We start from the raw sequence: 27324 nt of genomic DNA on the forward strand, positions 1-27324 counted from the left end.
TCAGTTCCTGAGGGAAATCTCATTCTCTGTATTGTTGATGACCCTGAAGAATATGCGTGCAGACTGAATGTGTTTTATTTTTAACCCTTTGCTTGTGTATCTCCCATCATGATTAATTTAGTCTTATATTCCTTTAACGTAGCAGGTGTGTTGCAATTTGTCAGATTTGTGCTGTAAAATGTGTAAATACAGCAATATTAAAAAGCTTACCTGCATGTCAGAGCTGTTGTGCAAAGGTAAACACCAAGATTTGTCTGCTTAGCATGGTGCAGTTAGCACCTGTTGCTAGATGCTGTTGTTGTGTAGAACACTATCTCCAAGATGTAGCCATATGCAATACCTGTTAAAAAAACATATGACATTTCATAATATCTTCTCACAGATCATCAAAGCTATCCTTTTGTAGCACTGGTAACTAATCTAGCAGGCTAATTACCTAGCAGCATGCTAACTTGCAGCCTTACAGGCTAGCTGCATGCTTAGATGGCTTGTTAATCAGCTAGTCACATGCTTTGCAGGTTTATAGGCAAACAGTATGCAAAATTGAAATGCTAACTATATATATAGCAACAATATATATATATATATATATATATATTTTTTTTTTTTTTTATTATTACTATTATTATTATTATTTCTTCCAGGGTATAAAAGTACCAGCACACATATTATAGTACAACAATATTTAATTCTGTGTTATATGGTTTTATTAAAAAAAAAACACAGTAAAGCTATAGATATGTGGTTTATTTCGTCTCGTCATTACTATGGTTTCACTATTAATACTGAAGTAAAAACCATGGTTCATTTTGTAGTTACTGTGATTTTACTACAAAAATGTAGTTAAACCATTGTTATTATAGTAAACCATGTTTTACCAGAATTAATTCTGTGGTTACTATGGTTTTACTACAAGAATGATATTTAAACCATGGTTCTTGTAGTAAAACCATGGTTAATTCTGTGGTTACTATGGTTTTAATACAAAAAACATAGTTAAATCATGGTTCTTTGTAGTTACTGTGATTTTACTACAAAAACGTAGTTAAACCACGGTTCTTGTAGTAAAACCACATTTTTACACAAAACCATAGTTACTTTTGTAGTTACCATGGTTTTACTACAAATTCTATTGTAAAAACATGGTTTATTTTGTAGTTACTGTGATTTTACTACAAAAACCATAGTTAAACCATGGTTACTCTAGTAAAACCATGGTTAACTTTATAGTTACTGTGATTTTACTACAAAAACTATAGTTAAACCATGGTTACTCTAGTAAAACCATGGTTAACTTTGTAGTTACTGTGATTTTACTACAAAAACGTAGTTAAACCATGGTTCTTGTAGTAAAACCATAGTTACTTTTGTAGTTACCATGGTTTTACTACAAATCCTATTGTAAAAACATGGTTTGTTTTGTAGTTACTGTGATTTTACTACAAAAACCATAGTTAAACCATGGTTACTCTAGTAAAACCATGGTGAACTTTGTAGTTACTGTGATTTTACAACAAAAAACTATAGTTAAACCATGGTTACTCTAGTAAAACCATGGTTAACTTTGTAGTTACTGTGATTTTACAACAAAAAACTATAGTTAAACCATGGTTACTCTAGTAAAACCATGGTTAACTTTGTAGTTACTGTGATTTTACTACAAAAACATAGTTAAACCATGGTTCTTGTAGTAAAACCATAGTTACTTTTGTAGTTACCATGGTTTTATTACAAAGCCTATTGTAAAAACATGATTTATTTTGTAGTTACTGTGATTTTACTACAGAAACCATAGTTAAACCATGGTTACTCTAGTAAAACCATGGTAAACTTTGTAGTTACTGTGATTTTACTACAAAAATGTAGTTAAACCATGGTTCTTGTAGTAAAACCATGGTTAACTTTGTAGTTACTGTGATTTTACAACAAAAAACTATAGTTAAACCATGGTTACTCTAGTAAAACCATGGTTAACTTTGTAGTTACTGTGATTTTACTACAAAAACATAGTTAAACCATGGTTCCTGTAGTAAAACCATAGTTACTTTTGTAGTTACCATGGTTTTATTACAAATCCTATTGTAAAAACATGATTTATTTTGTAGTTACTGTGATTTTACTACAGAAACCATAGTTAAACCATGGTTACTCTAGTAAAACCATGGTAAACTTTGTAGTTACTGTGATTTTACTACAAAAATGTAGTTAAACCATGGTTCTTGTAGTAAAACCATAGTTAATTTTGTAGTTACCATAGTTTAACTGCAAATCCTATAGTAAAACTTTGTAGTTACTGTGATTTTACTACAAAAATGTAGTAAAATCATGGTTAATTCTGTGGTTACTATGGTTTTAATGTAAATGCTATGGTGAAACCATGGTTAATTCTGTGTTTACTATGGTTTACTACAAAAAAAAACAACAAAAAAAAAAACAAAAAAACAGTTATGGTTCTTGTAGTAAAAACATAGTTAATTTCGTAGTTATCATGGTTTTACTGCAAACTCAATTGTAAAACCATGGTTAATTCTGTGTTTTTTTTGTATTTGTTTAATACAAAAACCATAGTTAATTTGAGGTTACCATGGTTTAACTACAGTAATCATGTTTTTTTGGTTTTATTTGTAGTAATTTTGTAAGGGAAGTCAGTAATTGTTGTATTTACACAGCATAACATTGCAAAGCAATTTTTAGGTTATTTTTTACCAAGGTACTTCATATAATTCATTAAATTACAGTATACTTAAAAGCATGAAATCAGGCATGTGATTGGCTAAGGACAAAAAAGCAGGAAAATATACTAAGACAACCAGCCCCCCCCCAGTAAAGAAGGACCCATAACAACTTATTTGAACAAAAAAATACATTGTAATTTATTTAACATGCAACTTTTTTTTTGTACAGTATGACACATAACAACTTATTTGGTGGATGTGTAACAGTGGGAATCAAAAGCAAGTGTCTTGTCCACTGCTCCATCACCACCTCTCTCTATAACAACAAATAAATTTTAACTTATTTTTGTACACATATTTTAACTTATTTTTGTACACTCTGTGGGTAGTAACTACAGTACTGGTACAACTGGTATTTTCTTTAGCGGCTATAGAAAACCATTCCCTTCCGTTCCCTTTAGTTACTGTTGCTATGTCCGACAAGCGACGCATAATATAATAAAATATTGAATGGGAATATACGTTGCACTTGACCTATCACTACAAGACGACTTGACAGATTCGGCAGCATTCATTCGCGGAAAAATCATTAGGCCTACATAGTCTACATGTAGATTCCTTTAAATGTTAAGGGGAAGATTAAAAAAGAGAAACTGGGTCTGTGAATTCAATTCTCACAGAATCACAGTTGAATTCACAATTGAATTCATATCTTGCTACTCAGTCAGAATCTCATTAACCTGGAGTCCCAGTCTCTGTCACAATAATCATATAGGCTATGTGATGTTTTAGGCCTATTTTGCAGACATCCATTTAAAATGTAGGCAATGGCTTATAAAGAAACTTTTTTCCATATCCACTTAGGTTTCTCAGCTTGCACTCTAGCATTTGTGTGGTCCAGGTAACGTTAGCTTTGCATAAAAAAAAATGGTTATCATTCGCATGGCTACTTTTACTTGAGTAAAGAAGTTAAATCAGTACTTCTACTTTTACCAGAGTATTTTTTAACACAAGTATCTGTACTTCTACTTGAGTACGAGAAGTGAGACGGACTATTTTCTTTAGCGGAAGCAATATAAATCGTTTTTAAATCAATAAACTCCTTTTAAAATCAATATTTTGTGTCAAATTATTGATTTATTTTGTAGGTAGCCATGTAATAAGCGGGATAATGTAGAGTTTGTCTTACATGTGCACACACTTTCATGAGGCACACACGCGCGGTCTCGTGCTCTCTCTCGTCATGCACGCGCTACGCGGTTTGGAGCACAGTCTCTGTCTCGCGGGCGCACTCACTCCCTCGCTCTAGATTCCGGGAGAAACTATTTGCGGCCATCAGATTCAGTGAGCTATATATTTAATATAATAATTAAAATATAATTATTGATTTTTCATTAGACTATTTTTTGGTGCCCCCTCAGCACTCGGTACCCTACGCACAGTGCGTGATGCGCGTGGTGGGAGCGGCAGCGCTGAATGAACCTTATTGAAAAGTGTTAACTTACCATCTTACCAGTTAACGGTTAATAATCGGACAATGATTTGCGGTTGTCGGCTGGGAAAATTAACCGAAATGAGCGACTGAGGTAACTTACACTGCGCAGCAGGGAGCTTGATTGACAGGTGATCTGACCAATCATACTTCGCCATCCGCCATTTGCGAACGGTCGCAAATACGTCCTTGTTGATACTTGGAAAGGAAGGAAAAATGCATCTGTTTGCCATCTGACGTGTCGCCCGGTGTGGCCCTATTGCTCGGGGACGGCGATTGTGGTTCCGTCCCGGGTTACCATGGTGACGGCTGTGAGATCCCCCTTTTTTTTTTTTTTTTTTTTTAACAGATCTGCATGATTCACATAGGTCACATTTTCAGGTCGAAAAATCCGGAATTCCGGATTAATCCGGAAAAATCACATCCCTGTGAAATGAACTTTTTACCTTTGACATACAGTAACAGCTCAAGATGGTCGCTTGTGAACGTTTTAGGACTCATGACTGGGAATGCTAACGGCTAGCTCTCTCCTGTTATTATAGACCACCTTGATTAGCACATTACTTTCCTGTTCTCTTTCTCCTCTCTGCTGTTCTGTCTAATTAAAGCCATAAAAATCCCATAAATATAATTAATTTAGACAAATCTGAAGTGAATGAGTCTGACTATACGTACATCATCTTCATGTCTTCTTCATCAGCGCTAATTAATCTGGAAGAGGCTCGTGTATGACATCGCCATTCATTATGCGCTTATTCAAATTAGCAATTCAAAGGATGATCCCACTTGTGCCCTCTCGCTCCGACCAAAGAAATTTAAATTAGGGTTCTTGTTTAACTAAACTAATAACCCACACACCTAATTCATGAGTGTGCCATTTCCCGTAATGAGTCCACAGGTCTTATAGATAGTAACAGATAGGATGGACGGTATTAACATATGTATGGGGGAGTAGAGTGCTGTTCTGCATTGTAATTCACAGTGTGTCTGTCTGCTGGCGATGTGAATATATGGACCAGTGGGAATAAGACATGGGAATAAATCCTTTCGTAAAACCTCGCTTGAGGCAGAAAGACAGCAAGAATTGTGTTGAGTGAGACCGATCTCATTTGCTGCATTAGCAGAGACCCAAACGGCTGTCGAATAAATGAGAAGAGGTCTCTGTGTCTTGTGACAGGCATGAGTTTTATTTGTGAGCTCATTTGGTCACAGCTTTACAAAGCCTATTTTAAAAAGTGTGAAGTAAAGGCAGGAACATTGATGAAGCATGCCGTGACATGCTTTACAAGCAAAAAAGGCCTGATTTTGTTAAGGATATATGTTTAATATATTCTTCTTACAGAGACAGTTTCCTTCATATTTTAATGGACTGTTTAATGTGTTTAATTATATGCTTATTCAGTTCGGTAAAATATGCTTAATAATCATAAGTACAACAAATTATACATTGCTAAAAAAATGCCCCTTTTTCCATTATGTATTGAGATCTATAGCATCCTCAGTCCATTTTTTGGCACTCAACATAGCCCTTTTTATGAAGTGTATATATATATATATATATATATATATATTTTTTTAAACTAAATTCATTTGGTATTTATTTTAGTAGCAGTGTACCCTAACAACACTGTAGATTTTCTTTTATTCTTTATTCTTTAAAATACATTTAAATTAAATCTTGGCAATGAGTCAGATGTGAAACCAGCGGCTGTGATAAGACAGCGATGCTTGATAGGTGCTATTCATCTTAAATAAGGGACTAATTTACGAAACACTTGATAAGAAAAGCCTGTTTGCCTCTCAAAGCATTGTTTTCCCATCACTAGAGTACCCCAAATCATATTTTCATACCAGAGTGTTTCATTTGTGCCCACCCATGTTTAAAATACAGTTTTGACATTACCGCATCACTGATGTCAAATGTCCTTGGCTTCATAAAGCCTTATTAAAGGAATAGTTCACCCAAAAATGAAAATTACCCCATGATTTACTCAGCCCCAAGTCATTTTAGGTGTGTATGACTTTCCTATTTCAGACAAATACAATCTGAGTTATATTCAAAAATGTTCTGGCTTTTCCAAGCTTTATAATGGCAGTGAATGGCTGTTGAGATTTTGAAGTCCAAAAAAGTGCATCAATCCATCATGAAAAGTATACGACTCTGGGGGGTTAATAATGGCCTTCTGAAGTGAATTAATGCATTTGTATTAATAAAAACATATATATATATATATTTAAAACGTCATAAACTGTAATCTCTAGCTTCCGCTAACTGCCATATGTGCTTTGACAAGAGAGTGGCGTTCCAGCGGATGATGTAGGATGTAGTGAGTAACATGGAAGTGCAGAGGAAAGAGCAAAACAAAACAGGCATGAATAACAAGTAAAAAACAAGCCTTTATTAACACCCCGGAGCCGCGTGGAGTACTTTTATGATGGATGGATGCACTTTATTGGATGCACTTTATCACTTTAAAATCTCAACACCCATTTAACTGCCATTATAAAGCTTGAAAGAGTCATGACATTTTTTAAAAGAGAAGTTCACTTCCAGAACAAACATTCACAGATAATTTACTCACCCCCTTGTCATCCAAGATGCTTATGTCTTTCTTTCTTCAGAAATTATGTTTCTTGAGAAAAAAAAATCAGGAATTATAGTGGACTTCAGTGGTGCCCCCAAATTTGAACTTCCAAAATGCAGTTTAAATGCAGCTTTAAATGGCTCTAAACAATCTGAGCTGAGGAAGAAGGGTCTTATCTAGCAAAGCGATTGGTCATTTTCTAAACAAATTGATTGAATGTAGTTAGGGTATGTCGAAAAACTTCCACCTCGTTTTCTTCCCCAACTTCAAAATCGCCCTACATCGCTGCAGAAGTACCGACCCAGTGTTTACAAAGTGAACATGCAAAAAAGATCAAACTCCTTTTACAAAAAAAGGTAAAACAGCAATGTAGGATGATTTTGTCATTGAAGAAGCCCTGAATAGTCAGCATTGACCACGTCAACTAGATGAGCCCCAGAGACAGACCTCCAGTGAAGACCTCGTCACCTAGATGGCCATCGGCGCAAGACTATGGGAACCAGATGAGATTAAACTGCCTTTAACTGAAAATTGAGTGTTTACTGTTGTTCTTTTGCATTATTGATGCACTATTTTCTATTTAATAATGTAAAGCTGCTTTGTCACAATCTGTATTGTTAAAAGCGCTATATAAATAAAGGTGACTTGACTTGAAGAAGAAAACGAGACGGGAGTTTTTCGACATATCTTAACTCTATTGACCTAGATTACACAGACGCATGTGCATCATAGAGACGAGAGAAGACAAGCATTTGAAAGCATTAAAAAGTACATAAATTGTCAATTTTAAAAAATGACCGATAGCTTCACTAGATAACATCCTTCTTCCTCGGCTGGGATCATTTAGAGCCATTTGAAGCTGCATTTGAACTGCATTTTGGAAGTTCAAACTTGGGAGAACCTTTGAAGTCCACTATATGAAGATAATTACCGAAATGTTTTCCTCAAGAAACATAGTTTCTTATCGACTGAGGAAAGAAAGACATGAACATCTTGGATGCAAAGGAAATTATCTGTAAAATTTTGTTCTGGAAGAGAACTTCTCCTTTAATATAACTAATTGTATTTATCTGAAAGAAGAAAGTCATATACACCTACAATGGCTTGAGGGTGAGTAAATCATGCGGTATTTTTCATGTTTGGGTGAACTATCCCTTTAAGCAGTTTGTTTTTTAGAACAGCATCAGAGTGGGTATAGAAGTCAAATGCATCATTCATTTATACTTGATGTTGAAGCATTTATCCAAGGTAATGTGCAACTGATTCAGTGTTGATTTCCATTTGCAGGCTCAGCATGTGGCCCAATGAGAGCTCCGAAAATCAAAGGTGATTAGAAGTGACCAACCGCCATCCTTCAAACTCAGTCAAACTCAAGGGACCCATTTGATTGGAGCCTCAAGGACCTCTCAAGATTTCTTTAGCTGTAAACACTCAAGCAGATCAAAAGAACAGCACAGCTACGGATTATGCCTATATAGGCTCTGACGTGCAGTGTAGATAAGAACATCCCTGAAACCATGGCGGACCCCTACCACAACAACATTTACCACCAGGGAGACGGAGACAGCTATGGGACGTACGGACAGGGAGGACAGGATGGCTACGGTTATCAGACTGAATACCCTCCCCAGGAGGAAGATGCTGCCAGTGACGTCACAGAAGGACATGATGAAGATGATCAAATGTATGAAGGGGAGTACCAGGGCATCCCACATCCGGATGAGGTCAAGGCAGCCCGGAGGGCGGCTAGAGCAAAAGCAAGGACCGCGGCCGACGCTGTGTCAGATCAGGAGGAGCTTGCTGAACAATACGAGGACATCATGGAGGACTGTGGACACGGGAGGTTCCAGTGGACCCTGTTTGTGGTGTTGGGTCTGGCACTAATGGCGGACAGCGTGGAGTGCTTTGTAGTGGCCTTGGTGCTACCCAGTGCAGAGAAAGACATGTGTTTGTCCCACGCCGAGAAGGGAATGCTGGGTAAGTCAACACTTTAGTGTTCAGAATAGCATACTACCATAGTATATCTGCAGTAAACACGTGAATGATCCAATAAATTAGCCAAAATGGGAAGTATACTGCACTTACAGTACACTGTAAGTGCAGTACACTACATGCTACACAACGCTGTGACAAGCGATAAAAGGTATCTTTTCCATGTTAATCAGAGTTTTGTCCTAACTAACAGAACAACATATAAACAAATGACAGTGATAATCTCAGGTAATGATTATGAAGGTCCGATCTAAGTCAAATAATTTGCGAACCCACTCCGAAGTTCCAATCTAAATCAAATGATTTGTAATCCACACTCTGAAGTTCCAATCTAAAGCAAAACATTTGTGAACCTGCTCCGAAGTTCCGATCTAAACCAAATGATTCGCAATCCACACTTTGAAGTTCCAATCTAAAGCAAAAGATTTGCGAACCCACTCCGAAGTTCGAATCTAAATCAAATGATTCGCAATCCACACTCTGAAGTACCGATCTGAATAATGATTCATGAGCCATCATTTCAGATCAGGACTAGAAGCACTGATCACGAATCATTGTACTTAGATCAGAACTTCAATTCGCGTAATGATTCACGAACCCGTTCCTGTTCCTATCGAAATCAAATGATTCGCAATACACACTCTGAAGTCCTGATCTGAATCAAATGAATCTCAATATGCAAAGTTTTGATCTAAATCAAATGATTTGCGATAAGCAATCCGATTGGAGTGTAATAGTTTAACTGATTCAGTTTCGAAGAGCTCCGTTTCACCCATCACTACATTTTTTAAATCATTACAAGTGATGTTGAAATTCGAAAATGAATGGCTCTTTTAATTTAATCGGGTTTTTGCTAGTGAATCGCTTGAAAGGAATGATCGATGTCACAAGTTATAATAAAACTTAGTGGTTTCAGCGTAAATGACTCAATTGATTTGGTTCATCTGTTCCTCTTTTTGCTTCTTCAGCCAACGTTTACATGACACTGTCAGTACTGCTACTTGTTTAGCTCGATTGTTTTCTGAAATAAATGAAAAAGGTATTATGTTTTTTGAATTGCGATAATTTTGTGTGAAAATATATGTGGTTATTGACAAAATTAAACACTTATTTTTTATAGATACATTGTCTTTCAATAATTCAAGCACTTTTCAAGTACCTCCTCAGAAATATTGCTATTTTCAAGAGTTTTCCAGACCTTAAAATTCAAAAAGTCAAATTCAAGTACTTCAAGCACTTTAAGCACCTTGTACGAACCCTGTTATAGTCTTACTGAAAGCAACAACAGATAGTTTACCTCAGATCTTGAAAATAAATTTAAGCAAAGATGTGCGTTAAAACAGCGAACTAAGATGGTATCAGTCACTCAGTATGTACATTTAATAATCTTAAAAAAATTTAATATTTATGAATTAGATTATAAGCGTATACATTTCGTTGCGAGTGCAGTGCGCTTCTGAAAAAGCCCGCTCACACACGCTTTTGATTGGCTGTGATATTTGATTGATTCTGTCGTGTTAGTCTGGTGTGGACACCCAAATTGCCAGTGCTAACCCTTATGAAAACTAACCATGGTTTTACTACAAATGAAACCAAAAAAACACAAATTAACCAAAGTTTTGCTACACTACCCATTGTTTAACCATGGTGTTTGTAGTAAAACTGTGGTAAATGGTAATCAGTATGCCCAAAATCCATGGTTACTCCACTTTTACTACAATAAGACCATAGGTCATTTTCGTAACAAGCTATTAAGCTGCTAACATTTCTTTATTAACTAACTATTTAATCATATTGCAAAATATAAAGACATAAATGAAAGGCTAAATAACCGCATTTAGTATAAATGCTAAGCTAAAACAGTAGTGGGTTGAAAATGTAGTTTACTACTATTTGAAACATTTAGTACTGCATAATGTGTAACATTTCATATTATTTTGAAACATAGCAGGCCGTATACAATGTAGTAGTATGTAGTTAGCATTATGCTAGCATTCCATTACTTAGTTTAAAATGAACACAGACATACATGAACAATCTGAGAGGATATAAGGAGGATTTTCTTGCTGTATATGGATTTTTATGGATGTAGGCCATGTGCTGATATCCTTTTTCCTGAAACCTTTTTTTATTACAAAAAATCCAACCAAGCAAAACCGCATGAATTAAATTTAGCTTGTTATGGAGTCCTGGGTGCGGTTCTGTATGCACATGCTGATGAAAAGTTTTAGTGTAATTAAACCTAGTGATTTTGTGAATTGAGACAGACCTGAATGATGGCATACAGTCAATTTTAGCCAGCTGGTACTTAAGGAGACCATTAATTAAGAACGTTCTCAAATTAGCTAATGGAGCACTCAACGCTTGAGATTCATGTGGCTGGGTTTCACGCTCAGTTTTACATCAATCCACTCTTGCTTAGTAAAGCAGTTAGGGGAACTGACTCGTGACTCCCAAAGGTACGAGTGAAATGGGTTAGTCTTCGGACAGACTAAAGCCTTAGAGAAACAATTAAGCAAGATCAAGCAAGCACAGAAATTGGAGCAATAGGTAGTTGTGTTTAATGTGCCCCAAATTTATTGTCCCTATAGATGAGACAGAAGCTTTGTGGTACTAGTATAGTTCATTTTTTTGATTAATCTGCTCCTTAATTTATTATTATTACATCAGGAAGCCAAACTTAAACACTTCAGCTTACCAAGTAATAATAAAGACAATCTACAAATCTGCTATCGGATTGAATTTTTCACCAGAGGTGACAATGCAAAACCTTCCCCCGTCTGGATAAGTGATATTGATGTGTGTGCAGAAGCAGCGTGTATGAGAGTAAAGACTGTCTGTGATCGCCAGGGAGCCAGAATGAGCGAGCACTTTCTATCCTGCACACCCGTCGGTTGAAAACAACTGAGTCAGCAGTAGCCCGACAGATCGATAGCTTCTCTCCTGACCTTGCTCTGATACATAATCCTGAGCCCACCTCCCTCTGCAATCGCCATCAGGTTATATTCATCACTCGCTTTTTTCATTTATCTTACTTCACATCGCTATCAGGGTTGGTTCTGATATGCCATCTTTACACTGGTATTTTAGCTTCTTGCAGGTCTAGAACAAGAACATGATGTCTTATAAAGGGGTCTGCCACTTTTACAGGTTTTAGTAGTTGTTCTCATTTTTGGCTCAACACTGTGCCAGATTTCATGTTGCATTGCTTGTCAGCTAACTATTAAAGTGCAGTCACAGTTAGTGTTGTTGACAGCTTTTTTACTGGTGAAATACTTGTGATCGGGAATTCGGCATAAAGGCAAATGATTACCTCATGCAGATTATACATCGGGTTAAGTTAGTCATGTGAATTTGCCACAATAGCCAATAGAAAGCTGCTTTGTTTAAACACGGTTGATAGACAATATTATCTGGATAGACAAGATAATACACAACGGACCTATTTTCTTCTTTTCCAATAAATGTTGCCAAATTTTCACTTTTATTCTTGAAAAAATAGGCTTGTTTGAGATTTCTTATCTCAATATGTGACACTTGACCACAAAACCAGCCATAAGTGTAAATTTTGGTTTCCACTGATGTGTGGTTTGTTAGGATGGGACAATATTTGGCTGAGATACAACTATTTGGAAATCTGGAATCTGAGAGAAAAAAATCGAAATATTGAGAAAATCGCCTTTAAAGTTGTCCAAATGAAGTTCATAGCAAAGCATATTACTAATCAAAAGTTAAGTTTTAATATATTTATGGTAAGAAATTTACAAAAAATCTTCATGGAACATGATCTTTTGCTTAATAATGCCATAAAAGAAAAATCGATAAATTTGACCCATCCTATGTATTTTTGGCTATTGCTACAAATATACCTGTGCTACTTAAGACTGGTTTTGTGGCCCAGGGTCACATATGTTTCCGAAATGTTTTTAGGGGGCATTTACATGTAATGTTTTGAACGTTGGACTATTTTTAGAAATGCAACACTCATAAAAACGTGACTAATACACTAAATTAGCCAAAAAGGACAGTTTACTCCATTAGGCTGTAGGTACTAGTTTCCCATGATGCATTGTACTCAACCTTACATTTCCAGAGCTAACCCTAATGAAAATAACCATGGTTTTACTACAAATAAAACCAAAAAAACATGGTTACTATAGTTAATCCACAAATTATATGGCTACACTATCCATAGTTTAACCATGGCATTTGTAGTAAAACGGAAAAACCATAGTTCCCACACTTTTACTACAATAAAACCATGTTTACTTTTCGTAATAAACTATCAAGCTACTAACATCTCTTCACTGACTCACTATTAGATCGTACTGCAAAAAGACATAAACTAAAGGCTAAAGGCTAAATAAATATATTTGGCAGAAATGCTAACATATAATCTTTTTAAAGTTTAACTATTTGAAATTTATCATCTTAAAAAATGCATAAAATGCATTATAAATCATAAAAACAATGCAAATTGTGACATAACTGCCAAAGGTATCGCTCTGAATGTCTGTGGCGATATTGATAAACTAAAACGGTTTATATGGGTCAAATTTGAAGACATTTCCACAAAGGTTTCCAAGGCTAGCCAACCTTATTAATCACGTAGTAGAGTTTTAAATTATCTAGTCATTCAAAGTGCCTCAAACATTTAAGTAAAGAAGGTCAACAAACGTGTGTACTTTCTGCACCACTATATTATTCTGCACCAAATGTAATTTCAAAAGTTTCATGTTTTTGATTTAAATAGTCTCCTTAAGCCTCCTTTATCTCTCATTGGTCAAAAAATGCATACAGCCCCACCCAAACTCACACCATTGGTCGAGTCAGTGTTGCTATGTCAGGCAGGTCAGAGTTCTTAAACAACCAGAGGAATGTTTTGAAAAAACTTACAAATAGCCTATTTAGAGTCTCTGCATATTAAACTGGGACAGGTGAAAGTATTTTAGTGTGGAATAAATGACACAGCTCACCTTTAACCCTGGATACGTAAACAGAAGTTGTCACGTTAATCTGTATGACAATAAAAAATGAAATCACAGCATCGGCTTAGCTTTCAGCCCTCATTTTGGCTCTGAAATGTTGTCACGACTGCGTGACTCGGCGGATTAAGGCTGACCAATGGGATGCTGGGAGGATCCTCATGCTGAGCAGTGGGGGATAATGGCAGCTCCATATGTTGATCTGCTCATAGAGGACAGTGCTGTCACTCTGACACTAGTCCTATACCAAATTCCTTTCACCACATGACCATCTGTACTCCACGCCAGGCCCTTGTGCATATGCCTGTGCAATGTTATAGTTTTGGGGAGGAAATCTGCAGAATAGGTTTGATAAAATGAGTTAAAAGTTGCTGAGAATACTGTATTAATCATAATGTTGGCATAATAGAATCAGATGAAATATTTATATTAAATCATTTAATGTAATAAATGCTTAATATTTATACCTGATATTTAATTGTTAAATATTTAAAAACATTAAATATTTAATAAAAACCTAAAAGAGACCAGAAGTTGTTCTAGAATTTCAGTTTTTTAAAACGCTAAGGAATGATCTTTTTTGCATTTGGTGAACACGTTTTTTCAAAGCAACTTATGTGACAAGGTCATACGTTCCCTGGGAAGTAAGCCATAGCGCCATTTGCTAATGTTTGAGCTAAAAAATAGCTTTAATTACAATTAAACCTTTCAAACTTCTATTGCCTTCCTAAAGCATAATTGTAATAATCTTGCACTTTAAAGAAGAGTTAATCTACTGGCATAATACTAACATGCCTCCACTGTCATTGTACAACATTTGCACAAAGGTTCAAATTGAATGCCAGCTCTTTCGCCACTCTCTTAAGTGAGCACCCCGCTGACAGGTACATTCACTAAACCTGTTACGTCAGCCAAATTGCACACCTGTGAGTCCTGCTATGGCGTCTGAACACCCACTCGGACTCATTAAGATTGACCAGGAAAATCTTCTATTGCAATCACTTAACCTTAACTGCTCATTTGATGTTTCCTTTCCTCCATTTCCGAGGCTACATTAGCTTAAATTGATTGTGGTCGCTTGAGTTCTGATCTTACATATTTCTATGGCATTTAAAAACACATGTAGACTCTATTGAATCTCATTAGGTAAGAGTGATTGAAAGTAAACACTATGCAGTAAATTTATTTTGAGGGGTGATGAGAATCTTAATGCATGGAGGAAAGGAGGGAAAGGATGCCCCCTAGAGGTACTGTAAAATAGAAAAGAGGTATGCCAATCGAACTCACATGGTTTATTGTTTCTTCCGCAGGTTTGATAGTATTCCTGGGAATGATGTTCGGAGCATTTATTTGGGGAGGCCTGGCTGATAAAGTGGGCCGACGGAAATGTCTGATTGTCGTCCTGGCCATGAACTGCATCTCTGCCTTCTTCTCCTCATTTGCCCAGGGATACGGTTTCTTCCTATTCTTCAGGCTGTTCTCTGGAATTGGGTAAGCTGGAGAAAAAAAAAAGAACGAGAAGGAGTGGTATATTAAGAAAAAACACAAAAAGGTCTGCCCTTCACCTTGGGAGCCATATAATTGCTTGACAATAAGTCATTGTTTTCCATTAGAGGTTGAGCCCTTGTGTAAATCAAGCATGTCCAGACTCAGGCCCTTCTCCCTCAGCTCAACTTCTAATTTAAACCAAGCAGTGCTGAGCGGTAATTACAGGACTGATTCATGGGGAACTCTCAGTCTTGCTGCCTCTGGTCGTATTTTCAAACTATAATACCCTTAAGACTACATCATGACTTTAAAGGTCTCCTCAATATGCTCTCATGGCCATTTACTTGTTTTGTTGACAAGAAAGAGGTAATGAATGTTTGCGGATATGAATAACAGCAATGTGTTGTCTTGCAGGATTGGAGGCTCTGTTCCAATCGTGTACTCATACTTCTCCGAGTTCCTGCAGATGGATAAAAGAGGAGAACATCTCAGCTGGCTCTGCATGTTCTGGATGGTGGGGGGCATCTATGCCTCCTTCACCGCCTGGGGTATCATCCCTCGATATGGTACATATTGTCTTTGTATATTGTGTCTTTAAAGATTAAGCTCCTTCTACCCTTGTTTTTAAATATTTGTTGATTGGTTGTATTTCAGGCTGGGGTTTCAGTATGGGCTCAGAGTTCCAGTTCCACAGCTGGAGGGTGTTTGTTCTGGTCTGTGCTCTCCCAGCTATAGCAGCTTTTATCGGGCTAATGTTCATGCCTGAGAGCCCACGCTTCCTACTCGAGGTACCTATCTGAAATATACAGTAGCATTGTTCCAACACCTAGTGAGCTGGCTTGCTGCCTACTGCCTACACAAACAGCTGCTTTCAAAGATGGCATTATATCATGGTTCCTAATAAGGTTCTTCATAGATGTATCTCTGTGTCTCTTCCAGAATGCTAAACATGATGAGGCCTGGATGATCTTGAAACAGGTTCATGACACCAACTGGAGAGCCAAAGGAGAACCTGAGAGAGTGTTTACCGTAAGATTTTCAAGAGCTGATTTGATGTTTGGAGTAAAAAGTAATGCATTTTGACTACATTATGTAATGTTGTGAAGATTTTTTTTATCATAATGCCTCATGGACAATAAATCCTTTTATCCAGGTAACTCAAATAAAGACTCCAAAGACACAGGAAGATGAGTTTATTGAGATTCAGACTGCAACTGGAACTGCTTTCCAGAGATGGGTGGTTCGAACTCTGACACTGACCAAGCTGGTAAACCATAAAGCTAACAGTTCAACTGATTAAGTTCTTCAATATGTAATATTAATAGAAGCTGTTTTTGTGTGCAGGTCATGAAAAATGTTTTGTCCCTCTTGGGTCGTGATCTAAGACTTCCTACTCTGCTAATGGCCATCATATGGTTCACAATGGCATTTAGGTAAACCACTTTTGCGAATTACTATTGTGTCCTGAAAACACTGGTGCATTGATTATTTTATTAAACTCTTCTTCAGTATGGAACTGTAGTGCCTCTAGTGTCAGAAAAAAGAATTGCAACACCACCTTTGTCCATCACTGGTTGGGAAAATAGATTGTTCCGCCTCCAAACTCCACTAACCATTTGTGGAGTTTTAACACTTATGAAACTATACATTTCATTGCTTCTATTTCTTGTGGTATATTTCAGTTATTACGGGCTTTCGGTGTGGTTTCCTGACATGATCAAACACCTCCAGCATGAGGAGTATGAATCCAAGCTGAAAGTGTTTCACCGGGAGAAGGTGGAGCAATTTCATTTCAACTTCTCTTTGGAAAACCAAGTCCATAAAGAAGGAGAATACATTAACGACAAGTATGTTGACAGAAACACCATCTGCGACATTCATTATCCATAAATATTCCTCCTAATTGTCAGGCTACAGTATCTCAAAGTATGCTGTGTGCTTTCATGCAGGTTCACCAACATTGAGATGAAGTCTGTGAAGTTTGAAGACTCCTTGTTCGTGGACTGTGTCTTCGAGAACATCCGATCCACAGAAACGCTCTTTGAGAACTGCACCATCCGCGGTACTCTGTTTTACGACACAGGTAAGAGATCTTCCTCACAATCCAGAGTTGTTTTAGTGCAGTAGGCCTCATGGTTTCTTCATTTCCACAGACTTATATGAAGAAAAGTTCATTGACTGTACATTTGAGAACGTCACTTTCCTACACAACAAGAAGGGATGCCATTTAGACTATGAGGAGGAGAACGACGTCCTCATCTACTTGGTCAGCTTCTTAGGCAGCTTAGCTGTGTTGCCTGGAAATATCATTTCGGCACTCTTCATGGACAAGATTGGACGAATCAAGATTATAGGTGAGCTGAACCGCAGCCTAGACAGCTACAAACCATAACATAGCTTTTTTCAGAGATGCTGTCTATATTTTAAGATCCAGTAGTTTGCTTATGTTGTTTCTAACCAAGAAGAGCTTGTGAAGACCACTTTTTCTTCTCTCTGCAGGTGGTTCGATGCTTATTTCTGCTGGCTGCACCTTTTTCCTGTTTTTGAGCTTTAGTCAGGCAGCCATCATAGCCTGGCAGTGTCTGTTTTGTGGCGTTAGCGTAGCAGCATGGAACGGCATTCAAGTCATCACCGTGGAGCTCTACCCAGCTTCAAAAAGGTATGACTAATATATTATTTTGAGAAATTAGTGTTGTTTTTGCGAGTAGATTTGCAAAGAGTGCTAAAGAAGCTTCTCTCGCCTCATCTCTCGCCTACTTAACAATGTGCAAATATAATCACAGTGAGTTTTGTGTAGTTGTGTTAAACTACAGTAGTGCTAAAACCTGTTAGAATGACCAGAGATCAGCATTCTCCATGTAAAACTGATCAGGCAGACCAAACTGTAAGTCGTAGAGACTTAAAAACTTGGAGGTATGGTAGGACTCATGCCATCTACCATGTCACCAAAGCTCACACCATATTGCCTGACGGCGGCGCTACAGCGATCAAAAGTACGAAATCGCCCCAAACTAAACCAGGGGTCACCAGATCCAGTCCTGGAGGTCCGGTGTCCCTGCGGAGTTTAGCTCCAACCATAATCAAACACACCTGAACCAGCTAATCAAGGTCTTACTAGGTATACTTGAAACTCCCAGTCAGGTGTGTTGAGGAAATTTGGAGGTAAACTCTGCAGGACCCGGGCCCTCCAGGAACAAGTTTGGTGACCCCTGTCCTAAACCATTACTCGCAGGCTCCCTGTTGAAAAAAACAGCATATGCTGGTAGGTAGGTTTTGATGCTGGGATGCTGATTAAGTAGGTTTTGATGCTGGTTTAAGCTGGTCCTTTACTGGTCATGTTGCTGGTCAAAAACCAGCATCAAAACCTACCCAACCAGCACCCCAGCATCAAAACCTACCTAACCAGCACCCCAGCATCAAAACCTACCTACCAGCATATGCAGTTTTTTTTCAGCAGGGCTTAAAGTGTCTTTAAGCCCGATTTGATCGTTGTGAAATTTTGGGATTATTTTAAAAAACCTACTTTTGCAAACTTGTCCTAGGTTTTTCACTTGATCAGAACCAAACCAGTGCAGAAAGATTCTCTGGAGAGCGAATATCAATAATTATCCCCCCAAAAAATTGAACTTTCGACTCACCGTTGCAACGGGGCGCCAAAACGTTCGTAAGGGGCGGAGCCATTTTAACTAATACGTCTATAACTCTTAAACGGAAAGAGATATTTTTGTCAAACTTGGAACACGTATGTAAGAGCTCAATCTGAGGTGACAGTTAAAAAACATGGAGTTTGGCCACTTGGTGGCGCTATAACAGGAAAAACGCATAAAAAGGGCTATAACTAAGCACTCGTTAGTCTGATCGACTCGAAAATTGGTATGCTGTGTCTTTATCTAAAGTGCCACAAGTGTCTATAAGGACGTTTGCATATCTCAAAATGAAATCTCAAAACCGTATGAAACTAGGTAAGCACATGCAACAAATGATTATGAACAAGCATTCAAAGTTTTATGGAAATCCGACAATAGGTGGCACTATAAGAGTCATAAACCATAAAAATAGATTTTCTTATTTTTTTAGCTTTCAAATACAGAACAACAATTGTTAACAATAACAACATTGATGTGCAATTGTATATTTGAACGATTAAATACATCTTGGATATAACAAAATAAATATTGTCCAGGCCACTTGTAGTCTGATTAACATACATGCTTAACGCTGAGTTACAATCACTTTATCAGTCCAGCTTTTCAAAAAACAGGCTTAATACAAATGTCTTTTTACACATACTGTCTTTTCATTGCCTGGTCTCAACTTCTTTTACAGAGCCACAGCGTTTGGAGTCTTAAATGCCATTTGTAAGTTGGCAGCTATATTGGGAAGCTCAATCTTTGCCTCATTCGTAGGCATCACCAAAGTCATCCCCATTCTGCTGTCATTCGGTGCTCTGGTTGGTGGTGGAGTGCTGGCCCTGAAACTGCCTGAGACCAGAGAGAAGGTCTTGCTGTGAAAATCTGAAGCTGACAGTTTGGTCCAGGTCACTGTATATGACTACTAGTGTGGAGATAACAACTGCTGGCATGTGTAAAATTGGGCTTATACTTTTAAACTCATAGTATGTGATATTAAACTCCAATATTCAAAAACTACAAGGACCAAATGATAGATATACCCCTAGTCAAATATTAATGTATAGATATGCCTGATATTTCCTATACAATAAGTTAAAGACCTGTTGGATCATTTGGAGCCTCAAAATATATATATATATCTGCACTAGTTATATAGTTTGAGAAAAATCTACAGGGAATGTTATTGAGAAAAACCTCTAGTGAGAAATACAATTGTCCCAGATTTGCTTTGAAGGGGTAATCAGAGTTATGGAAGTCTCAATCCTGTGCCATTTCTTGGTCAAAAAATTCAGGTACTGTTGAAGATTTTCTTTTGATCTTATTCTACAGCTTGTAATTTGCTATCGTCTCACCCTCTGCCTTTGCTTATAATGTAACCTCCGCTGAAAAAACGTGTATTTTTGTCCAGGTGTTTGCAAGTGTCCTACTGTATGTCAAGAGACTGATTTCAATGTGTCGCTGTACGTTTTGGATGCTCGGTACAGGATGTGTGCTTGTGTTTGTTAGGTCACTGCAGAAACCGTTACGTGTGCTTCCTCCGTTTTCTATTTTTGCTTTATTTCCTGTAAATTGCCCAATCTGGTGAAGCACCTTACAAAGCTCGCCTCACTTTACCTTGCCTTTCACTAAATGTGTTGTTTCTTAGTGCTCTCTCAATCTCTTTCTCTATCGCCCTCTTATTTTATGATTTCACATTCTGTGAATTTTAAAAAAGTTGGAGGGTTTGGTCACTTTGGACTTGAGCTTCACAGAGCCACATATCTGTACGTGTTGTTGACTGAGTTGCATGTGTGTAACTTATCAAGTAATGTTGTGTCTTTTCTCAATGTGTTGTCTGGATGATCTAATGTATGTCTCACTGCAAATAAAACTGGTTAGACCATACTAGTCAGTGGTAACCTGTATCATTTTAGTTTTCGTGAGCCGGTTATAGTACATGAAAAATGATGTTTCTGTTATCATTTACTCACCCTCATGTCATTACAAACCTGCATGTCTTTTCTAACATGAAAGACGATATTTTGTCTATACAATATTGTTTTTGGACCCCATTGATTTCAATTGTAAATGTTATTTTGTGTTCTAAGGAAGAAATACAGTCATACAGGTTTGGAATGACATGAGGGTGAGTAAATAATGACAAAAATGTAATGTTTGGCTGAACTATCCCTTTAAAGTTTATATTACTGTTACCTTTGTAACCAACGAACAAAGCTGTGCATGCTAACTATATTACTTTTTTGCTTTAAAAAACAAATTCTGAACAATACATGCGTTAAAATGAAATCTATACACCTAAATATAGAAGCCAGTTTTTGCTATGGTTAAAAAAAGGGGAGAATTGAACTTTCCATCTCACAATTCTGAGTTTTTCTTGCAATTCTGAGTTTACTTCTCAGAATTCTGACATTTTATCCCACAAATGTGAGATATAAACTCGCAACTGGGAGAAAAAAAAAGTTTTGTGAGATAAAAAGTTCCATTTGGCTTTCTTTATTTTTTATTCTGTTGCAAGTGTATATTTCACAATGTTTTTGCTTATATCTGACAATTATGATTTTTTTTTTTCTCATAATTGCCAGAAACAAAGTTCGAATTGTGAGATAAAAAGTCATAGATACATATATTTATTTTTGTTTGTTTATTTATTTATTTATTTTCCATGGCAGAAACAGGCTTCCATACCTGAAAAAAAGATCCATGTTGAAAATTCACCTCAAAAAAGTTGAATAAAAGTTGAATAAAAGCTGACTAATGCAACCTCTTTCTCATTATGCATAATTAATAATAAACTCTTGTGCAAGTTTATTTGTGAACACTCGCTTCTTATGTTTTATAGCATATTTATTTGGAAATATTTTCTGGCTGTCACAGAAATAATTCACTTTATGTTTTCCGTTCTGATGTTTTCGTTTTGTGACCGTACATTATGAATTAAAAAAAATAAACATTTATGTAATTCGCACAGTTTGTGTTGGGCTTTTTTTTTTTTTGGCTAAATACTTTTCTCTGCCTGCCAGCTCAATCTGTCTTGGGGTTTGAGCAACTGTGTGAAAGATGTAACAACAAGACCTGGGAAACAGAGCTGGAGCAGAGTCCCTTTTCGCTTGGTTGAGAGGTTTTAGTTTGTAGGCAAGCTATTCAACACTTACGGTCAGTGGAATTGTAGAAGTGGATGGGAAGATATGCAAAAACAGAGTGCAAAGCTCATTTTTAATGCAGATTCTGTTTTTAAAATAAGTGAATAACAAGCACTAGACTGTTGAAGATTCATGTGATAATGTACTTACAGTATTCAGTGCACTAAATATAGTTGTTTTTTTTTTTACATTGGGCACCACATACTTGTGCCGTTCTCACAATGCAATGTCATGTTTCTCCTGATTTGCAGCACCTCTGTCTCAAGATATTTTGTTTTGATTCACACTCAGGGTGCAAAATGCTGCACACTATGAGAGGAGGGAAAAAAAGAGCGAACATTGTCATTCCCATGGGAATGTTAAGAGAACAGTTTGGATAAAAGTTACTGCTTTAAATGTTAGGATTGAATAGAAACATGTCCTTAATAAAATACAGTCTTTTATCCTTTGGTGGATAGATGGTGAACACTGTGGTCTTACAAGATTGTGAACTAATAAATGCTAACAGTCTCGCCCACCGTGGATCTGAGGTGCCAAAGACCACCACAGACCTGGCACCTCTTGGCTCCCACAGGGTGAGCTCAGGGTTCGGGAAGTTCACTTAACAAAGGTCATACAGGGGCCTTGAAAGGACAAGTCATTGTGCTAAAATCATAGCTGCTGAGATGTTTCACAAACCTACTACAACACAAATATTGAACTAAATATATTTGTGATCCTGGACCACAAGTCTTAAGTAGCATTTGTAGCAATAGCCAAAAATACTCTGTATGGGTCAAAAGATCGACTGTTCTTGTATGCCAAAAATCATTACGATATTAAGTAAAGATCATGTTCCATGAGGATATTTTGTAAATTTACTACCGTAAATATATAAAACCTTAATTTTTGATTAGTAATATGCATTGCTAAGAACTTCGTTTGGACAATTTTAAAGGCAATTTTCTCAATATTTATATATATATTTTTTTGCACCCTCAGATACCAGATATTCAAATAGTTGTATCTTGGCCAAATATTGTCCTATCCCAACAAACCAATCAATAGAAAGTTTATTTATTCATCTTTCAGAAGATGAATCATCTTTCAGAATCAACTGAATTAAAAAAAAAAAAAAAAGACTGGTTTTGTGGTCCAGGGTCACATTTGGAGAGAAATCTCAAATGCTCATGAAGCCTGTATTTATTTAATCCAAAAAAAAAAAAAAAATTAAAAATAGTAATAGTAACTCCTTTGGGGGGAAACTAAATGTGCTCCTCCTTTAAAATATGGTCTAAAACAGTTGTATAGCTACAAAACACCGGCATTTTTAAATAGTCATTGACAAAATATTCCCTTCATGAACATGTTAAACAGCGATAACGGCATTTAGATACCTGTTGTCTGCAGTGTTGGGTTCTTTTCTCAGCCTCGATGATATGTAACACACTGCAAGTTGTCAGAGATTTGGTCAGATTGTTATGCTCTTTCAGTCACGTAAATTGAGCATTTGCATTCCATCTCCGGTATTACGAAACTTACACACAACAAAAACAGCTCCGATCACGGCGTCCTCCATTCACCGGTTGTTGACGTTTGTAAATGCCGCGAAAAAAGACGTCGCAGTCGGTGCGCAGCAACTAGGAAAACGGCCCGAGGGAGAAATTAGCTCTCTAGGAACCACCAAGCTGGCTAGTTCCTAGAACTAGGTGCAAAAGACCCTTTATTTAAGGCAAATGTTTCATTCATAAAAGCTTTGATAGTTATTTTTTTAGTACTATATACATTAGACAAACATATTGAGTAAAATTATGATAAAAAGAAAGATGTTTTATGTTAAACAAACTAATGTTAAATAATATATAAACAATTTACAGATGTGATCCTTACTGTTCCCTACTAAAATAGATGCTTCGGAAAATCTATTAATTTGTATCTGACTGGCTAAAAGTGCACTTAAGTGATTGTGAGAAGATGAACTCTTGACTTGTGCTCGGTGAGGTCGCAGAGCCGCTCGTGAACTGTGTCTCACAAGTTTAGCACCTTGTTGTTCTCAAGGTGCCATGTTGAGGTGCCAGTCTAAACAGTGGCATTTCAAAACTCCCACACTCACCCACACAGCTTCAAAGAGGCTAAATATGTAGTGAAAAGCCTTCTTAGAGTTCTTCAAGTCATTTTAGTGATTTTGAATGTTCAGCCATTTTACATTTGCGACATGGAGTATGCGTTCATCGCACTATGCTCATCATTGCTATGCTAATGCTAATCACTGTTTAAAAATTCATAATGTAAAGCTAACCAGTTTACATATGCATAGGCTTTATTTCTCAAATGTCTTTCAATGACAGTATATTGGTGTGATGGCTCTTAATATTGTTTAGCCAGCCTCATTAGCTCACTTACATATGTGGTGTGAAATTCCATTAAAGGTTCACACAGACAACAGAGAAGTGGTTTTGCCTTTAATGTGACCCATTAGAGGTGTCGTTTAACACCTTGGCTGTGAGAGAATGAGCTGAGTCTCTGTCCCTATACAACTGTGACCTATTGACCGCATAGCATCGTCTGTAGTTTGGTTTCGAAGAATCCAGCATTCAACTTTGCATTTGTATGAATTTGAGATCCATCTTTTTACACCGAAGACTACTGAGGGACTCATATGCAACTATTACAGAGGGTTCAAACACTCACTGAGACTTGATGCAACTATGCATTAGGAGCCAGGGGTGTAAACTTTTTGAATTTACACTTTTTAAATTTAAAATATTTTGTTTTCTGGGAAACATGTAAGTACCTTTTATAGATTCTGAAGGGTAGTACCAAATGAAAAAAATATGATATTTAGGCAAAATAAGGAGAATGTACATATCTTCATTCTGTTCAAAAGTTTACACCCCCGGGTCTTAATGCATCGTTTTTCCTTCTGGAGCATCAGTGAGCATTTGAACCTTCTGTAATAGTTGCATATGAGTCCCTCAATTGTCCTCAGTGTGAAAAGATGGATCTTAAAATCATACAGTCATTGTTGGAAAGGGTTAAAAACACATAAATGCTGAAAAACCAAAGAATTTGTGGGACCTGAAGGATTTTTCTGATGAACAACAGACAGTTTACAGGACAAACAAGGGACTCGTGAACAACTATCACTGAACACAGCTGTGGATCATTCATGTAACAGTATTAAGAATCAAGTGTATGTAAACTTTTGAACAAGGTCGTTTTTTAATAAAATCAACTATTATAAACATCTTTTATGTGCATATAGCATTATATGAAATTTTGATTATAATGTAATACATTTGCCTTTTTTTATTTTCCAAGTTTAGCATATGCATTTTTAATAAATTAATTAATTGTGTATACTTTTAGGTTGAAAATATTCCAAATAGCACTAGAGGGCTTGATGTTAAAAACAGTAATGAAGCAGGAAAAAAAAGGTTCATGCTGGGTAGGAGTGAAAAATCACACATTACCTGATGACTCATATCTGTAGGTTCCCACATCGGGACTGGGCTTCTCCCTCTCTCAGTGTAGTCTGGTCTGGGACAGACAGCGGCGGGCTGGAGAGGCCTGCAGAGGTGTCACTTCACACCTCTGAGGCCTGAAGCTGCTATAAAGCCTCCCTGCAGCAAACCCTCCGGCATCACTGACTCTCAAACCACACAGAATGGACATGTCTTCTCCTTTCTTCAACTACTTCACACAGAACTCCTGGAGCTGCCCGAGCTCAGACTCTGAATTCTACAACATCTCATCTCCTGAAGCTGTTTCTCCTACTTCCTACATGGACTTCTCTCCTTCATCACATCTTCAAAACAATTCCTCTTCACCTCCTGGAGGTGCAAAGGCACCCACGTCAGGTTCCTTACATCAAGATGGCGCACGTTCCCGTGTTGGAACTAGAAGAACGCGTTGCAAGAACCCAAGCAAGCAAAGACAGAGCGCCAGTGAGAAGGAGAAGCTCAGAATGAGGGATTTGACCAAAGCTCTCCACCACCTCAGGACTTACTTACCTCCTTCCGTGGCTCCTGTCGGCCAAACCTTGACGAAGATTGAAACCCTTCGCCTCACCATCCGCTACATTTCCTATTTGTCTGCTCAACTAGGCCTCAGCGAAGAGTCTCTCTGCCAGATGAGGGACCTGAGAGCTTCTAGATACCAAGGATCACCTCAAAACCAAGGCTATTCAACACCAGAGTACTGGGGATTCAGCACATCACATCCAGAACTGTCTCAAAGCACCTTCAGAGCTTCAGAGCATGTCTTGAGGAAGACAGAAATGGATTGTCATCAGGTCTGCATGAGCATGGAAACTCCTGCTTATGACGATTCCTTCAACTCCAGCTCTGAATCTCTTCTGGAATGCCCTTTGTATGCAGATACAGCCACAACATACCAGGTGTGTACTTTGTTTAGGACATTTAAAATGAAGAATATATATGGAATATGTAGCATATTGTGTTAGCTTTATATTATTAATTTCATTTTCAAAAGTGAATATTTGGGGTTCTAAACGCTGAATAAAATAAACTTACATTTTTCCTCCTCTCTTTTTAGGGCTACAACAAAGCTGTCCACTATCCGATTGCACCGGAATTCTGGGGATGAAACTCTCATCGGATTTTTTATACTTTTAAAACTTTTCAAATATATTTTTCATGGACTCCACTGTACAGTATTTAATGTATTTTAATATATTGTTTTATCTTATTTTAAGATTATATTATTTTAATATTATATATTTTGTATGCTATCTTTTTTTGTACAAAAATTATACTAATTTATTGATATTTATAATAAAAATGTCTAAATGTCAAAGTTTCGATTTTGTGTATTACCTTTTAACTTAAAACAATTGTGTTTATTTATCATTTAATAACATTAAAAAGGTCTTCACTATTTAAAATTAATTTTGAGCATTTGTGCAGCTTATTTCAATAATTTATAATTATTCATTATCAATATATTCTCAAACCAGGGTTATTACAGTTAACTGAAAACTAAAATTAAAACTAAATCCATATTTTCTCTTTTTTTTATTTAGTGTAACTTAATAAGTTAAATTAAACTAAATTAAAATTCATTAAAAAACTTTATGGACATATACACTACCAGTCAAAAGTTTTTTCATAAGATTTTTATTGTTTTTTTAAAGAAGTCCCTTCTGCTCACCAAGCCTGCATTTTAATTGATCCAAAGTACAGTAAAAACAGTAAAAATTTGTAATATTTTTTACTATTCAAAATAATGGTTTTCTATTTGAATATATATTAAAATGTAATTTATTTCTGTGATTTTAAAGCTGAATTTTTAGCATCATTACTCCAGTCACATGATCCTTTAGAAATCATTCTAA

The 27324-nt window shown here is 36.7% G+C and overlaps 2 protein-coding genes across 2 annotated transcripts in view; both read left to right on the top strand.

Annotated features, from left to right (window-relative positions):
- The window catches only part of sv2bb (synaptic vesicle glycoprotein 2Bb), a 40560-nt gene extending 19498 nt beyond the window's left edge, over nucleotides 1-21062 (top strand). Inside the window, exons 2-13 of the mRNA XM_051099786.1 lie at nucleotides 8040-8729; nucleotides 15040-15220; nucleotides 15632-15783; nucleotides 15872-16005; nucleotides 16157-16246; nucleotides 16371-16484; nucleotides 16562-16650; nucleotides 16900-17064; nucleotides 17167-17300; nucleotides 17371-17571; nucleotides 17717-17876; nucleotides 19544-21062. Of these exons, the coding sequence (XP_050955743.1) occupies nucleotides 8270-8729; nucleotides 15040-15220; nucleotides 15632-15783; nucleotides 15872-16005; nucleotides 16157-16246; nucleotides 16371-16484; nucleotides 16562-16650; nucleotides 16900-17064; nucleotides 17167-17300; nucleotides 17371-17571; nucleotides 17717-17876; nucleotides 19544-19727 (2064 nt within the window). The 5' untranslated portion in view covers nucleotides 8040-8269 and the 3' untranslated portion in view covers nucleotides 19728-21062. The remainder of the gene's footprint in view (nucleotides 1-8039; nucleotides 8730-15039; nucleotides 15221-15631; nucleotides 15784-15871; nucleotides 16006-16156; nucleotides 16247-16370; nucleotides 16485-16561; nucleotides 16651-16899; nucleotides 17065-17166; nucleotides 17301-17370; nucleotides 17572-17716; nucleotides 17877-19543) is intronic.
- A 3891-nt stretch (nucleotides 21063-24953) lies between these two features.
- On the top strand, nucleotides 24954-26633 carry mespbb (mesoderm posterior bb). Its single transcript, XM_051100118.1, has 2 exons — nucleotides 24954-26367; nucleotides 26526-26633. Exons 1-2 carry the CDS (start codon nucleotides 25636-25638, stop codon nucleotides 26574-26576), a joined length of 783 nt encoding a protein of 260 aa, XP_050956075.1. The 5' UTR covers nucleotides 24954-25635; the 3' UTR covers nucleotides 26577-26633.
- The last annotated feature ends 691 nt before the right edge of the window (nucleotides 26634-27324 follow it).

This window comes from Labeo rohita, chromosome 25 (assembly GCF_022985175.1).
Source record: "Labeo rohita strain BAU-BD-2019 chromosome 25, IGBB_LRoh.1.0, whole genome shotgun sequence".
In the NCBI taxonomy this organism is placed as follows: Eukaryota; Metazoa; Chordata; class Actinopteri; order Cypriniformes; family Cyprinidae; genus Labeo; species Labeo rohita.